The 16,298-nt window shown below is 41.4% G+C and overlaps 1 protein-coding gene across 4 annotated transcripts in view; it reads left to right on the top strand.

The window, feature by feature from the left end:
* The window catches only part of PEG3 (paternally expressed 3), a 28,312-nt gene extending 17,097 nt beyond the window's left edge, over positions 1–11,215 (top strand). For all 4 annotated transcript variants that reach the window (XM_063088610.1, XM_063088607.1, XM_063088609.1 and 1 more), the window contains 3 exons: positions 2,607–2,709; positions 3,451–3,543; positions 3,719–11,215. In XM_063088610.1, coding sequence (XP_062944680.1) covers positions 2,607–2,709; positions 3,451–3,543; positions 3,719–7,623 — 4,101 coding nt within the window. In that variant the 3' untranslated portion in view covers positions 7,624–11,215. The remainder of the gene's footprint in view (positions 1–2,606; positions 2,710–3,450; positions 3,544–3,718) is intronic.
* Positions 11,216–16,298: the final 5,083 nt, after the last annotated feature.

Here is a 16,298-nt window from a genome sequence, read left to right as displayed (position 1 = left end):
ATTCATAAAAATATTGTGTGTAACTGCTGATGGTTCTGAGTATGCTCCAGGAAAAATAGAGGGTTAACAATAAATTGTTAACAGGAGTCTTAATTTGAATTGAAGGAAAATGTCTTTAAGCAGTAACACGTGACATGTCTAGGATGAGCAGGAGCAGGCCGGGTTAGATGTTGGGTTGAAAAGATCCCTGGCTTTAGGGAGAACTTCAGCAAAGGCTCTGAGACAGGAACTGAATGAACAAAGTCCAGACTGGCTGGGACACCAAAGAAGAGCTGGGAGATGGGCTGGAGGCACAGGTGGGCCTGGACACTGGTGTTCTAGTAGTTGGACTTTGTCTTGTTTTGATTTTTAAATGCCCTTCCTTGACAATGTGTGAAGAGTTGTCAACTAAGCCCTGTATCTGCATAGCCCAGAAGTCTGGAAGCCACTGATTTCCTACTGTTGGTACGGTACAAACTGCAGCAGCAGATGATAAAAGTTACATTTGAGGGTGTACAAAAAAAATTCTCTGATCACCTTTTAGCATCATGTATAAATCTCTTCATTGTTCATGTTTATGGGACATATTGTGAAAATTAAATTGTGCCATGTTAATTAACATTGTTCTCAGGGCACCATCTCTTCCAGTTGAATTTGTTTGCAGCTCATATACATTTAGGTGTCATTGTTGATCACAAACACAAAGTGAACAGCTGCTTTAGGGCTACCCACTTGTGTAGGTTAACTTAAGTTAAATATCAATAAACTTAATTTTAAGTCAAAGAATCCTTTTTCTTTCATATGAGCAATGTAGATCAGAATTTAGTGTACATTTATTTTACTCAGAGAAAAAAATATGAAAAATAACGCTTCCCTCTGCGATTGTCTTCAGGGCTCTGTCCATCCCAGGAATGGTGACCCTTCGGCCCTTCACCCTCCCAAGTTCTTGACCTCAGCTGCTCTCTGCCAGCCCCCAAGTTGTGAGCTCTGGTTTCCTCCATCTCACTACAAGCACATCTGTATGTCCACCCACTCTTTCTTTCATTATTGTAAGCAAGTGCTGAGATGATAGGAGGCACCATTGCAAACCTGAATATAACAGAGCTCCTATTTCTGAGGAACCTGCAGTGTGGTGAGAGGAGATGGGCACCCACAAAAATAATATGATTTAGCTTTATGAGGTGATAGTTGTACTGATTTTTGCAATGCCTCCTGAGTTTTTATCGCTTGTTCATTGTCCTGGAAATTCTCAGCGCTAACCTTAGAAGAGTTTCAATTTTGAAGCTCTGCTCTGTTTCTTTGCCTTACTTAGTTTTTGTTGTTATCTTTGCTTTTTAATGACTGTTCACACTGGCAGTTGCATAAATGAGGCTTTCCTGTTAAACTATAATGCCTGTACCCCTTTCTCTTTCTTAGTAGGAGATACAGCTTATTCAGCAAACGCTGTCTTTTTTTGCTATATTTTCCATGTTGCTATAACATCCACGCCTCTTCCCGGCAATAGAATTATAGTAAATTTAATATCAAAATATCTATATTTTCCTTACATAGTTTTTCTTAATATTTCAACAACACATCATGTTGTAGAAAATCCTCACCCAAAATATTACAAGGCAGATAGATACTCTTCTCCCCATCTTATAGATGAATAACGGAGACTCAGAAAGATTTCCATTCCCAAAGTTGTACAGCTCATAAATGGTGTGGTCCTCCTTTTATCCTAGAGTTCTCTCCAGCTCCAAAGCTTGTAGGCTTCCCATAGTACCATCTCCCTCTCAAGTCTCTCTCCAGGCCTTGGTGCCATCTTCACTGGAACCACCACTCACTGAAATCAGTGATGTTCTAGTGCAGTCCTCTGTCAATAAACAAAGGTCCGTTAGGATCCTTCATAGAAGATTCTCTTGAGTAACGCAGGGAATTTTTAAATCCTTTTTAAGGAAAATATCCATTAAAACAGACAAGGCAGCTATAAAATAACCCTCAGTGCTTACAGTTATTCCTGGGTTATTTGGAAATTCTGCACACTGGAATTACCCACAGCATAGCTATGCCATGCATGGAGGAACAGAGAGAGAGGTTTAAATCACATGTCCTGACCAAATGTCTGCTTGACTGCATTTTCTATCCATTCCCCAAATATGCCATGCATGCTTTGATATATAGCTTGTTCAAGCTTTCCCACCAGTCATTCTCTGTATGTATCATAATCTCACCCACCGCTTATGGCCGCAACTGAGGCCCTCTGCAAAACTTTTGCTCACTGTTCAGGCCCGCCCTGAACTGTCCCTCTATGAAACTCATTTAGCACTTATTATTTGTATCCCAATTTATTGTTTATTGTTCTCTAATTGTTTCATGAGTCTTTTCTCTCCAAACAAATTATAAGCTGCATGAGGGCAAGGAATATGTGTCATGCGTCTTTGGGATCTGCCTCAGAGTGTAGCACCAAGGTAGGTACGATGTAGGCCCCTAGTAACACTTGACTTGGATCACTCAGAATCCCAAATACCGTGAGCACTTTCTGTGTAACCTCGTATATATAGTTCCCATGTCGCCAACATTATTCTTCTCTCTCTGGACATCTGTGGGGACAGACTCCATTGAGAGGGCTGTGTTTGCTGTTTTAGGATGCTGAATCATACCAAAATGTTGTGGACCTCGCTGAGGACAGGAAGCCTTACAACACGATCCAGGACAACATGGAGAATTACAGGAAGCTGCTCTCACTGGGTAAGTAGCTACTTCTCTGAGTCATTCTCAATCCAGTCTGGAGCATTTCAAGCTCTTTTCAAGCTGCAGGACAATGGAGTCCATGTTATTATATTTGGGCTTCAAGGGAATGCTTTGAAAGATTTCAAGCAGGGGAATTAATGATGAGATTTATGTTTTTAAGAAATCCCTTCGGCTTTGGGTGAAGAATACATTGTACACGTTGGACTTGATACCTTTTCTAGAGTGGTGGCAGTGGAGATTTTTAATTAATATATTTAGAATGGGATCCTGAGTTCCCATGTGGACTCTCTTGGAAGATATCTAGCCCAGGTCGGAGTAGGCCATTGATCATGCAGGTCTGTGAAGCCATGGGGGCTTGGAGCAGTGTGTTTGGAGAGCAGGTGGAGAAAGAGCAATCAAGAGGTGGGAGGAAGACCATGGAAGCCAGTGAAAAAGAGTATATCAAGACTTGAGAGGTAGTTACAAGAAGGTGAAGACTAAAAGAGGATGCGCTGAATTTAGGGACACATGGGGTCTTGTAGATTTCTGGATGGAGTCTCAAGAATTAATTAAGATCCAGTTTTATATGAGTTAAGGAATGGATGGTTAGGGAGGTGAGACAGCAAATGAAAGACATCGAGAGAATTAGATATGGGCCCCTTCATATCAAGTGGCTCAGAGAAAGACAGAGATTAATCTATGGTGAAGAGTCTTGGTCCCCAACTCAAACTTGAGCTGTCGTATTGTTCTTGCAACCAGGAGTGAAGCTTGCTGAAGAGGATGGCCACTCTCACATGACACAAGCCCACTCATCGAGGTCCAAGAGAAGTGCCTACCCAAGCACCAGTCGAGGTAAGCACCAGGCAGATCCCACAGAGGAGCCATGCAACCAGTGAGATGCATATCAAGAAACTTTCTACACTTTCCATTCCCAAACATCACAGAAAGGTGCTCTGCTCCAAGTTCCACTGTCATTTTGTACAAGTACAGGGATTAGGGAGTATTTATATTTGGGGTTTCTTTCCAGGTCTGAAAACTGTTCCTGAAGCCAAAAAGTCAACTCACCGACGGGGAATTTGTGAAGATGAATCTTCGCATGGGGTGATAATGGAAAAATTCATCAAGGATGTGTCACGCAGCTCCAAGTCAGGAAGAGCAAGGGAGCCGAATGATCAGTCGCTGAGGTTCCCCAGAATGTCAGATGATAATTGGAAGGGCATTTCATTCAACAAGAGGGAGTCAGTGATCCAAGAGAGGAGTTATGAAGGTAATGCTACTAGGGGAGGCAAAAGACTTAAATCAAACCTTATTTCTAGAAAGAAAGTTCTTGAAAGAAAAAGACGCTATCATTTTGACACAGATGGGCAGGGCTCAGCTCATGATCAGAATGGCTGTGCTAGGAAGAAGCCCTTTGAATGTAGTAGTGAGATGAGGAAAGCCATGAGCATGAGCAGTCTGAGCAGCCTCAGTGCCCCCTCCTTCACTGAGTCGCAGCCAGTTGATTTTGGAGCAATGCCGTATGTATGTGATGAGTGTGGGAGGTCATTCAGTGTCATCTCAGAATTTGTAGAGCACCAGATCATGCATACTAGAGAGAACCTCTATGAGTATGGTGAGTCCTTTATTCACAGCGTTGCTGTCAGTGAGGTTCGGAAAAATCAGGCTGGAGGGAAACGCTTTGAGTGTAAGGAGTGTGGGGAAACCTTCAATAAGAGTGCCGCCCTCACCGAGCATCGGAAAATCCATGCTAGAGAGTATCTCATGGAATATAAGGAACAGGAGTGTGAGGAGACTATCATGCCTAGCCCAACCTTCAGTGAACTTCAGAAGATATATGGCAAAGACAAATTCTATGAATGCAAGGTGTGTAAGGAAACCTTTCTTCATAGCTCTGCCCTGATTGAGCACCAGAAAATCCATGGTAGAGGGAACCTCAATGATGAAAAAGATAATGAGCGTGAATATGAGCGTGAACGTGAGCGAGGGGAAGCCTTTATGCCCAACTCAGCCCTTAATGAGTTTCAGAAAATGTACAGTAAAGAGAAAATCTACGAATGTAAGGTTTGTGGGGAGACCTTCCTTCATAGCTCATCCCTGAAAGAACATCAGAAAATTCATACTAGAGGAAACCCATTTGAAAATAAGGGCAAAGTGCGTGAGGAAACCTTTATTCCTGGTCAGTCTCTTAAAAGGCGTCAGAAAACTTACACTAAGGAGAAGCTCTACAGCTTTAAAGATGGCAGGGATGCCTCTAGGCAAAGCTCAGACCTCAATGAGCATCAGAAAATTCATTCTCAAAAGAACCTCTTTGAAGCCAGGGGATATGAGAAATCTGTCATTCGTAGTGTGCCCTTCACTGAATCTCAGAAGAGTCATACTATAACAAGACCGCCTGAAAATGAGGAAGACGAGAAGGCATTCACTATCAGCTTTAACCCCTATGAAAACCAGAAATTTCCCACTAAAGAAAAAGTCCATGAGGGGAAATCATATGAGAGGTCTGTTATTCATAGCTTAGCCTCTGCTGAAGCTCAGAAAAATCACAATGCAGTGGGGCCCAGTAAACTGAAAATGATTGCAGAGTCTACCATTCAGAGCTCGGATGTTATCAACCATCAGAGGTCTGTTATCCATAGCTTAGCTGCTCCCAAGCCTTCAGAAAGTCAAAATGGAAATGAATTGGTTGAATACAATGAAAAGGGAGAATCCTCCACTTACATTTCAGACCTTAATGATAAGCGACAGAAGATTCCTGCCAGAGAGAACCCTCTTGAAGAGAGTAAGAATAACTGTGAAGATTCTGTTATACAGAGTGTATCCCATACAAAACTTCAAAAAAGTCTTACTGCAGAGGGATCTGGTGAAATTAAGCAGGATAGTGAATTCTCTGTTCCTAGCTCAGATGTTCGTCAGTACCGGAAGGCTCGTGCTAAAAAAAAGTACATAGAACATAGGGACAATGAGACCTCTGTAATTCACTCCCTAGCTTTTGGCAAACAGCAATCAGTTCACCCTAGAGAGAAGCTCTATGAATGTCAAGAGTGTGGGGAGTCCTTTGCTCATAGCTCTGATCTCACTGAGCACCAGAAAATTCATGATAGAGAGAAGCCCTCTGGAAGTAGAAACTATGAACGATCTGTCATTTGCAGCTTGGCTCCTACTGACCCTCAGACAAGTTATGCCCAGCAGCAATATGCTGAAGAGCAAGCGCGCAACAAATGTAAGGAATTTGGGCAATGCTTTGCTACCAGCCGAGAAGTTGGTGTACATCAGAATATCTATGCCCAAGAGAAGTCCCTTGGTGAGGAGTCCCATGGCGAGGAGCCCCATAATGAAGAGACCCATAGCGAGGAGTCCCGTGATGAAGAGACCCATGATGAGAAAACCCATGATGAGAAGACGTATGGCAAGGAAACTCATGGTGAGACAGTTGAAGACTCTGTCATTCAAGGAGGAGGCATGAATGAGCCTCAGAAGGATGACCCTGGTGACACAATCTACGAATGTCAGGACTGTGGACTAGGCTTTGTGAATCTCACAGACCTCACAGACCATCAGAAAGTCCACAGCAGGAAGTGCCTCGTTGATAGTCGTGAATACACACATTCTGTAATTCACACCCATTCCATCAGTGAATATCAGAGAGAATACACTGGAGAGCAGCTCTATGAATGCCCAAAGTGTGGGGAATCTTTTATTCATAGCTCATTCCTTTTTGAGCATCAAAGAATTCATGAACAAGACCAGTTGTATTCCATGAAGGCATGTGATGATGGTTTTATTGCTCTCTTGCCTATGAAACCACGAAGGAATCGTGCTGCAGAGAGGAATCCTGCTCTTGCTGGGTCTGCTATTCGGTGTCTTCAGTGTGGACAAGGCTTCATTCATAGCTCTGCCCTTAATGAGCATATGAGACATCATAGGGATGATGAGTTGCTAGAGCAGAGCCAGATGGCTGAGGAAGCTATCATTCCAGGCTTAGCCCTCACTGAGTTTGAGAGAAGTCAAACTGAAGAGAAACTCTTTGAATGTACAATCTGTGGAGAATCCTTTGTCAGTGCCGCAGAACTGGGGGATCATCACATAAGAATTCATAAGAATGAGCCCTATGAATATGGGTCCTCTTATACTCATACCTCATTTCTTACTGAGCCCCTGAAAGGAGCTATACCATTCTATGAATGCAAGGATTGTGGGAAGTCCTTTATTCATAACACCATCCTCACTAAACATAAGGAACTTCATCTGGAAGAAGAAGAAGAAGAAGAAGCAGCCCAGGAAGTTGAAACCAATGTCCTCGTTCCACAAGAAGTTCTGCGGATTCAGGGGTCAAATGTAGAGGCTGCCGAACCAGAGGTGGAGGCTGCTGAACCAGAGGTGGAGGCTGCGGAGCCAGAGGTAGAGGCTGCTGAGCCAAATGGGGAGGCTGAAGGGCCAGATGGAGAGGCCGCAGAGCCAAACGGAGAGGCCGAACAGCCAAACGGAGAGGCCGAACAGCCAAATGGGGATGCTGACGAACCTGATGGTGCAGGAATCGAAGACCCAGAAGAAAGAGCTGAAGAGCCAGAGGGAAAAGCTGAAGAGCCAGAAGGAGATGCTGATGAGCCTGACGGTGCAGGGATTGAAGACCCAGAAGAAGAAGATGAAGACCAAGAGATTCAGGTTGAAGAACCATACTATGAGTGCCATGAATGCACAGAAACCTTCACTTCCAGAGCAGCATTTGGTGAGCACCTGAAAACCCATGCCAGCATGATCATATTTGAGCCTGCAAATGCCTTTGGGGAGTGCTCGGGCTACATTGAACGTGCCAGCACCAGCACAGGTGGCACCGATCATGCTGATGAGAAGTACTTCAAATGTGATGTCTGTGGGCAGCTCTTCAATGACCGCCTGTCCCTTGCTAGACACCAGAACACCCACACTGGCTGAGAACACCAGGGTAAAGGCTGGAAAGCCTTCACCTAGGACTTGACCCTTACCAAACCACAGAGAATTCAAACCAACTCATAATAATGTCTGTAGGAAACTTACCTTAGCAAGTACACACCTGACTTAACATCAGACAACTCAGACTGAAAAGAGACTAAATGTGGAGACTCCTTCAGTCTTAGGTCTCCCCTGTCACACATCAGTGCATCTGCATGTGGGAAAGCCACAGTGCATATCTTACCTTCCATCTAAGCAACCAAATTGAGGGAAAATCCTATGATTATTCTAGACTAGAGAGATTGCCCCAATCAACTGTAAATGGCACTCCTGTAGCCTATATATAATGTTTCTTGAGGTGTACATAAAATAGCAAAAATCATAGCAGAACAGCAATCACCTATATTTGGATTTAATATGTTATACAGTTACAGTTTACTGCGTAGAAGTACCTTACCTGTACTCTGAATTTTTTTTTTTTTTTTTTTGGAGGAGGGAGAGAGCAACAATTTAGAATATATTTGTAAATGTCTTAGATCCTTAGATCCTTAGTGCATTATTTGAACCTTCTCAATATCTTTTTGAGTAATTGACTATGTTTTGTTCTTTACTCTTAAATAGTCTTGTAAGGTGTAGGCACGAAAGATAACATGTCTTTTATTCTTTGCTGTTTGAAAAGAGAAGTACTTTTAGCTTCCTTCTGCAGCCATTTTGTCTGCACCAATACTTTGGAACCTAATGTTGTGTAAGCCTTTTTGTAATACAATATGTAGATTGGCCTTTTGTGACCCAAGTTCATTGGTTGCCACATTGTATGCACTTTGCAGTGAGTGGTTTTCATGCAAAAATATTAGAAGTTTGATTTAAAAAAATTTTTTTTAAACCAACTCAATGTGTGATTGACAGTGAATTCATAAAATCTGAAGCTTTTCCCTGTAAATGTTACATCTTTGCCTTTGAAGAGTGGGTTGCAACCATCACTACATCACAGTAGTGCCTAATGAAGGTTGAGAACCGTAAGAGAGGCTCTCATGCTGTAAATAAGGATGCAGGCTAACGACCTTTCATCACTTCCTTTGTGCGCTTCCTGCCTTAAGTGACAAGTAGCAATGTGGCTTGGGTCGCCTGTGCAGCATTAGTTTGTGCTACCACAAGTCAGTTCTAACCCTGGGTGCCCAGGAGCTAGTATTCTTAAATCCTTTCTATCACTAAACTTAATTCTCTTATGTACCTGTCTGATCCTCTAACTCTGTGTCTAACTTGCATTTTTTAAAAAAAATCAAAAAAAAAAATAAAAGCTTTCTTTACAGCCAACCCAAGCTTAACATGGACTCAGGTTCCCCAGCAGCCTTAATTTGTTTTGTTACCATCTGTTTCTTCTCTTTCAACATTGCTAAGTATTTCTGAGCCATCCATTAGAGTGTTGTGTTTGTCTGATCACCTCAGTTTTCCTCTTAATCACAAACTAACCTCACAGTTTGAGGTTTCTGTGTGTGCTATTCTGTGAACCACCCATGCTCCTTTGCTCCCCTTCCCTCATATAATAACTATATTAATAAGTTTTTGGCCTTGAGTTGGCTGAAAAAAAAATTAAAAGAAACAATCTTTAAAAAAGCAGATCTCTAGATTACATAAGCGAAAAATAAGCGCTGATCATTTGAACAAGCAAAATTAGAATGCCCACTGGGGGAAACGTGTCTGAATCTTACTCTCCTAGATCTGTGGGACTAGGGCTCATGGGGAGTATGTCAAAGTTGCAGTGAATGCCAAAGTCTAGAGAGGTTGTAGAGCTGAGAAACAGAAATGAGTAAGCCAAAGAAAGGAGTCCTAATACATCACCACACCTAGGAGGGAGCGGAGACAGACAGAAGAAAATACTGGAAGCAGGGATGAGACGGCCAGGTTGGCGAGAATGAGTTGAGTGGGGTGTCCTGGGCAGTTTGGAAGAAGGGGCCTTTTTGACAGTATTGTAGAGGTGAGGGCTGGCTGCATAAGAAAACCCAAGGTCAGAATGGACATCAGGAAAACTGAGGGGCAGTGGGGCACTGCATCAGAAGAGGACCCTTGAAATGGGAGTCAGTGTTGATGTTGTCAGTTGAACTTGGTGGGTTAATTACTGTTGGCAGTGTTAATTGTAGACGTTTCTCAGAAAGCAACTTGTCGAAAGTCAGGTTGTCTATCCCAACCTTAAGTTAGTGAAAAATTAGGAACTTAAATGCCAAAACATCAGGGGAATGATTAAGTAAATGTATCCATGGGCTCTTATGCAGCTGTTTAAAAATGATAATCGTGAAGAGTTATGTAGCAACGTGGAAGTATATTTACAGAATATTAAGTGGAGAAAGCAGGACACAAAATTATATTTATACTACAATTATAACTGTTTAAAGTGTGTGCTTATAGTCAAAAGCTGTTGTGTTGTTGTAGGCTTATAGTTGAGCATTATTTTTCTTAAATTTCTTGAATGTTCTTTACAGTAGTATTAAACTAAAAAGGTTCTGATCACATTTCCATTGTGAACATAATTTGAATTCATTATCAATCATTTGGAAAATACAGAAATGTGGAGGGAAAAAAATCCATATCCCCACCATCCAAAGACAGAAAATACTCTTCAGTATCTTGTTTATTCTTGTTTCTGTGCACAGGTTTATGATAACTGTGTCATAATGTGTATTCAAAGTAGCTATTGTTACTTTTGTGGGTTATAGTTAAGTACTTAATTTTTTCAAATGTTTCTTATAGTAGTGTCCTGTTAACAAAGTTTAACATGTATGTGTCCATTATAAGCATAATGTGTACCCAGAGGAAAAATCAGAAAATAAACAATTAGAAAAGAAAAAAAATTCACCCATACTCCCAACACCCACCAACTACTGTTAACATCTTGATCTGTTTCCTCCATCTTTCAGTGCACAAGCTTGTGATTATAACAGTGTTAAATATGTATGCATAAAGTCTAAAATGAAAAGAAATGTGGAAAATAATTAAAATAGTGTTGTCAATTGTGGGATTATGGTTAACTATTTTGTCTCAAATTCCTTGAATAATCTTTGGTGTTTTTGTACTAAATTTTATGTATGTATTTTTCCATTACAAATATAATACATACTCATAGAAAACTTTGGGAAATTTGGTAAAGTAAAAGAAGGAAATTCACCCATATCCCCAACAACAACTACTGTTAACATCTCGATCTGTGCACTGGTCTGTGATTATTAGGATGTTGATAAATATGCATGTCAAAGATGGGAAGAAATTTGGAAAACAAGAAATAGTTGTGTGGTTGTTGTGGGATTATGGTTAAGTATTTTGTCTTGGTTTTCTTGAGTGGTCTTCTAGCATAGTGTTTTGGTAGTCTACCTTTATTACATATATTTCTATTATATATGCAGTCTGTGTTCATTATAGAAACTTTGAAGTTACAGAAATGTAGAAAAGAAACTCACCCATATTTTCACTATCCAAAGACTGTGGTTAACATCTTGATATATTTTCATCATCTCGTTTCTGTGCACAGGTTTTTGGTTTGTTAATATGGTTGTGGTTGTTCTATCTGAAATAGTGTCAACAATAAAAATAAAATTAAAAATAAGATATTTCTCAGTCTCTTCTTTTGTCCATTTTAAGTATTTAGGGTTATTAAATATGTTTTGTTGTTGTTGAAGTTATAAATCCAAAAACTTAGTGCCTCGTCAGCTTGAATATCTTACTTAGTCTATTGTGTATTTCAACAATTACTTGTAAGGGATCTTTTTTAATACTACTTGATTCCACAGTTTTCAACTGCACTTAAATTAAGACATATTCCAGTAGTGTTTTTCAGCACCGCACTCACCCGAGTGAGCCACGGCCCGGCCCCCCAGTAGTGTTTTTAAACTTGATAATAACCACAGGTATATTTCAGTCACTTGAGTGGGCATTTTTAATATGAAATAATCTCAAACATAAGAAAACACAGATAGTAATGAACCCTTAACATAAAAATGTTAATGTTAACATTTAATGTTAAGAGATTTAGAATCTCTTTAAGGTGTCTATTCCTAACTCTTGCCTGAGGTTAAAAGGCATTTATCCTCATCAGAGTTATTTCTGTGCTTTTCCCCCCAAGTTCATTAACCGTATTCTAATTTGACCTCACCACCAGAAACCTGCCATGCAGTTCAGCAGAATATCATCCCAGATAGATTAATTTTTTTAAACACACTTGTGATTCCATGACGACCAGAGATTTTCAGCCAAGTTGCTAAGTGGATGACTGTTGGCAACCACAGTGGGTTGCACCATATGCAATTTGTGGCTGCTGTGTCCCTGATTTCATAACTGAAAGTTAGCTGGTCTCCATGCCCTTCTGGTCTCCTGCATGTCACATGATTGGGGTTTGCTCTTAAGATATTTAAGATATTTACTTCTCATTTAATTCTGACTACTCTGGGATTTGACAGTCCTGTGTTCTTTCATATTCTTAGAACTTCATTTATACTGAAATGAAAGCTCATTGAATTATGGTTATCTCTTATGGCATCTGACCATTTTGGTCACAGCTTCAATGGTTATTCTGTGACAAGGAGTGGCAGTGTAGGTCAAGGTGAGAGAGTCAGTCCTTTTTTGACTGATTTCCTGAAGAATATATTGAAAAGGTAGTAGAGGAAGAAAATGAAGTGGGTGTCATTTGAGGTTGCCTGACCAGTCCTTATCTTGGGGAATTCCTTCTTCCATCTACACCTTGAAGGGATAACTGACTCCCCTGCTTCCATGTTTATTCCACGAAATTTGGCCTCAGCTGATTGGTGCTCATGGATTCCCAGTGCCCAGCCAGATTCAAAAAGAGACTAAGGGCTAGCTGCATGGTCATATAGGTTGGGACTGGGTCTACTGATTAGCAAACAGGCCTAGAAGGAGATAAGGCCACTTGGCCAGAGGGAATCTTGATTCATGGTGCCTCACACACTCTGGAGTCTGGCTGAACCACCTGCCCTCAGGTTCCTTTGACATAGATAATCCATTTGTTGACAAAGAAACAAACCTTCCAAGGACTACTGGGTGTTGAATCTAAATAAGTACTAATTCTTGGGGATCAGAACAGTGCAAGGTGAAGAGCTATTAAGATATAGCATGCTGTCTGCAGGCAAGCCAGCTTTTAAGTAGTTTAAGACATTTCTTCCCTGGGAAGGCATAAATGAGAAAGAAGCCAGGACTGGTACTATATCTCCCCCACTAGCCAGATATCTGGTGGCAGGTTGATCACACCAAGCTTCTTTCACCATAGAGTAGGCAGTGTATCCTCAACGGAATGGAGACTTGTTCTTGATTTAGATTATTATTTCCCTGCCCACCAGCCTCTTATCCACATCTGTGGACTTACTACGTGCCTCATAAACCACTTATATACCATATGTAGCAGTTATCTTTAGTCACAATAATGCTGTGTAACAAGCAACCACAAAACCTCGATGGCACACAATAAGTGTTTATTGCTCTCACATCTAGGATCAGCTCAGGGTTGGCAAGGTGGCTCTGCTTATCTTGGCTAGTTTGTTCATAATCTGGGGGTTGGCTGGCTGTCAGCTAACCTAGGCTAGTTATAGCTGGGGGTGGGAGGCTCTTATCCCACATGTCTCCTCCTGAGACGAGTGGACTACTTCCTCATGGTGATGGCAGAAGTTCAAGAAAAGAAATGAAAACATAAGGCCTCCTGAGGCCTACATTTGGAACTAGTAAACTGTCACTTTCACCTCAGTCAGTTGGCCAAAGCAAGTGAGAAATACACTTCACTTTTAGGAGAGGAATTCTAAGGCCACAGGGAGGAGTGAAGAATTGGGGCATTAATGCAATTGCTATACCACATTATACCTCACCACATTGCTAATAACCAAGGAATTCTCTTCTCACTGAAATATGTCCTCCACATCCCTATAATCCTTATAAAACAATGGCATGGCCTAAGGAAAACTCAGCTGTGGTCTTCAATGAGGAATAGCGCTTCCTCACATTGGAGAATTGTTCTACCAGCTGCAAAATATGCCCCAGAACCTATGATATATACACATAGTTGGAACACAAATGTGCAGAAGCAAGGAAGTGAAAACAGGTGTACTCTTCTCCATAACATCAATTACCCACTATAAAAATTCTTGCTTTCTCTTCCTGCCACCAGGGGCTCTGTCAATTTAGAAGTTTTACTACCCAGGGAATTTTTTAGACAGGAGACACAATAGTCCCATAGAACTAGAAGCTGAGACTGTCCCCTAGCCTTCTAGGGGTATCTCTTATTACTAGACAAACAGGCAAAAGAGGATTATTGTGATAGCTGAGGTTGGCCCTAACCATCAAATAGAAACAGGGCTGCTGCTTGTTTTGGTTATCCCTTGCCATGTAAGAAACAATCCCAAAGCTTAATGACATGAAATAACCATCAACAATCATTTGGCTCACAATTCTGCAGTCCAAGTTGGGCTCAGCTGGAAGGTTCTACTGGTCTTGCCTTCATCTGGAGGCTGAACTGTGGCTTCAAACACAAAATGGCTCTACTCCCATGCTGTGATGGCTGGGGCTGAATGAGCATCTCTTCTTCTCCACATGGCCTCTCCAGCAGGATATCAGGACCTCTTTACAGTGGCTGAGGGATCCAAGGGGGCAAAAGAGGAAGCTACATGACCTCTTAAGACCCAGGCCCATTACTGGCACTGCATCACTTCTGCCATATTCTGTTGTAGAAAGCAAGGCACAGTACAGCTCAGATTCAAGGTGAGGAGAAATACACTCTACCTCTTGATGGGAAAAGAAGCAAAGAACTTATGGCTATCTGTATTCCACCAAATTGCCAAACAATAGGAGCAAAGAGAAGTATGGAAGGAATCAGTGGAGACTACTGTATTGGTCCGTTTCTGTTGCTTATAACAAAACACTTGAAACTGGCTGATTTATAAAGAAAACGAAATTTATTGCTTACAGTTTCTGAGCCTGAGAAGTACAAAGTCCATCTGGTGGTGGCAACAGTGACCCAGGGGTCTCACATTGCAAGATGGTGGAAGCAGAGAGAGCAGAGAGAGAGACAGAATCTCCTCTCTCTTCTTTTAAAGCCCTCAGAACCATGCCCCTGACCACCATTTTTAATCCATTCACTATGGCGTGGTCCTACAATCACCTCTCAAGGTTCCACCTTTCAGTTACCATAGTAGGATTTCCCACCCTTTTAATAATTACAGTGGGGACCAATTTTCTAATACATAAAACCTGGGGGACACAATCCAAGCTTCAGTGAGTTTGGGGGGAACATAATTCTATGCACTACAACTACCCTCAGGCAATATAGTTCAAGAGGGTTTCCTGGAGAGTTTCAGGGTTTCTTCCAGAAGCCAAAAGGAGGATTGTCCAGGATAGATAGCTCTTCTTTTGTCTGCACAGCACCCTTTTAATAACAGTACACTGCATGATTTTGGTGAACTATCCCTCCCCAATTCCTTGTGATCACTATCTGTGCCCCTCCCTCATCTCAGCCAAAGGACAAGCACGTGGTTTGGGGAAGACCAGTCAGACTCCCTTACACAAGAATTTGAATCTTCAGCAGAGCAACACATGGTTGGAAAGTGTTCAAAGCTGAGTCATTCTTATGGCCACACCTTAATGAGATTGTCTATTGTTTCCCCCTAATGAGATTAATGGGTCTTCTCTGATTGCTCTCCTTCTGGAAGGACCAGTTGTTCAACCCTTTACTATTTTAAGCTACACAATATTATTCCAATAAAATAAGTTTTCCCTTTTAAGTTAACCTGAATGAGATCCTATTGCTTGCAACCAGATGTGGTTTCTATTTTCCTGTCAGAGATATAGATTACCATTGCAAGCTCAAGAAGACTTTTTTTCCAAGGGAATCTATTCTATCACAGCTGAACAGATGGAAAGATTCTATTTGTATAATCACAACATGCTGCAAATGGGAGCTCACCTCCTCAGGATTCTGGTTGAAATTCTTTGTGCTCTTTTCCCTTGTCCCATCATAAGGAAGCTCATAGATGGATATATTGGTCATTTGCCTATCATACTGAATTTGTCTTCAGGGAACACTGGGAGAGAAGTCAACTTTCATCTTGGTTTATATCCACATTTTGCCATTTATTAAAGAACCATGAGATCTCATTTCCATGACTCTGAACTCTTCTTGTAAGCCATCTTCATTTGCTCAGTAATTGATGGGGTATTTGTAAGTGTCAGGTACTGTTTTGAGCTAGGGATTCTGTGGTGGAAAAATCAGATGTGCTTTTCCCTAATGGAACCAAGAGTATGTGTCCATTTGGGTTGCTATAACAAAATACCTTAGATTGGGTAATTTGTAAACAACAGAAATTTATTGCTCACAAGTTCTGGAGGTTGGGGAGTCTAAGATCAAAGTGCTAACAGATTTGGAGTCTAGTGAGGGCTTACTCTTTGCTTCAAAGATAGTGCCTTCTTGCTGCATCCTCATGTGGTGGAAGGGACTAGCTAGCTCCCTTGCAACTTTTTATAAGGGCACTAATCCCATTCTTGAGAGTGAGCCCTCATGACTTGATCACCTTCAAAAGGCCCTACCTCTTAATACTATTGCATTGGGGTTTGAGCATCAACATATGAATTTTGGGGGACACAAACATTCAGACTGTAGAAGTATGTATGGGGAGGAAGACAGTGGCAAAAACAAG

The sequence above is a fragment of the Cynocephalus volans genome, chromosome 3 (assembly GCF_027409185.1).
Source record: "Cynocephalus volans isolate mCynVol1 chromosome 3, mCynVol1.pri, whole genome shotgun sequence".
NCBI lineage: Eukaryota > Metazoa > Chordata > Mammalia > Dermoptera > Cynocephalidae > Cynocephalus > Cynocephalus volans.
This window is presented reverse-complemented; position numbering and strand designations above follow the sequence as displayed.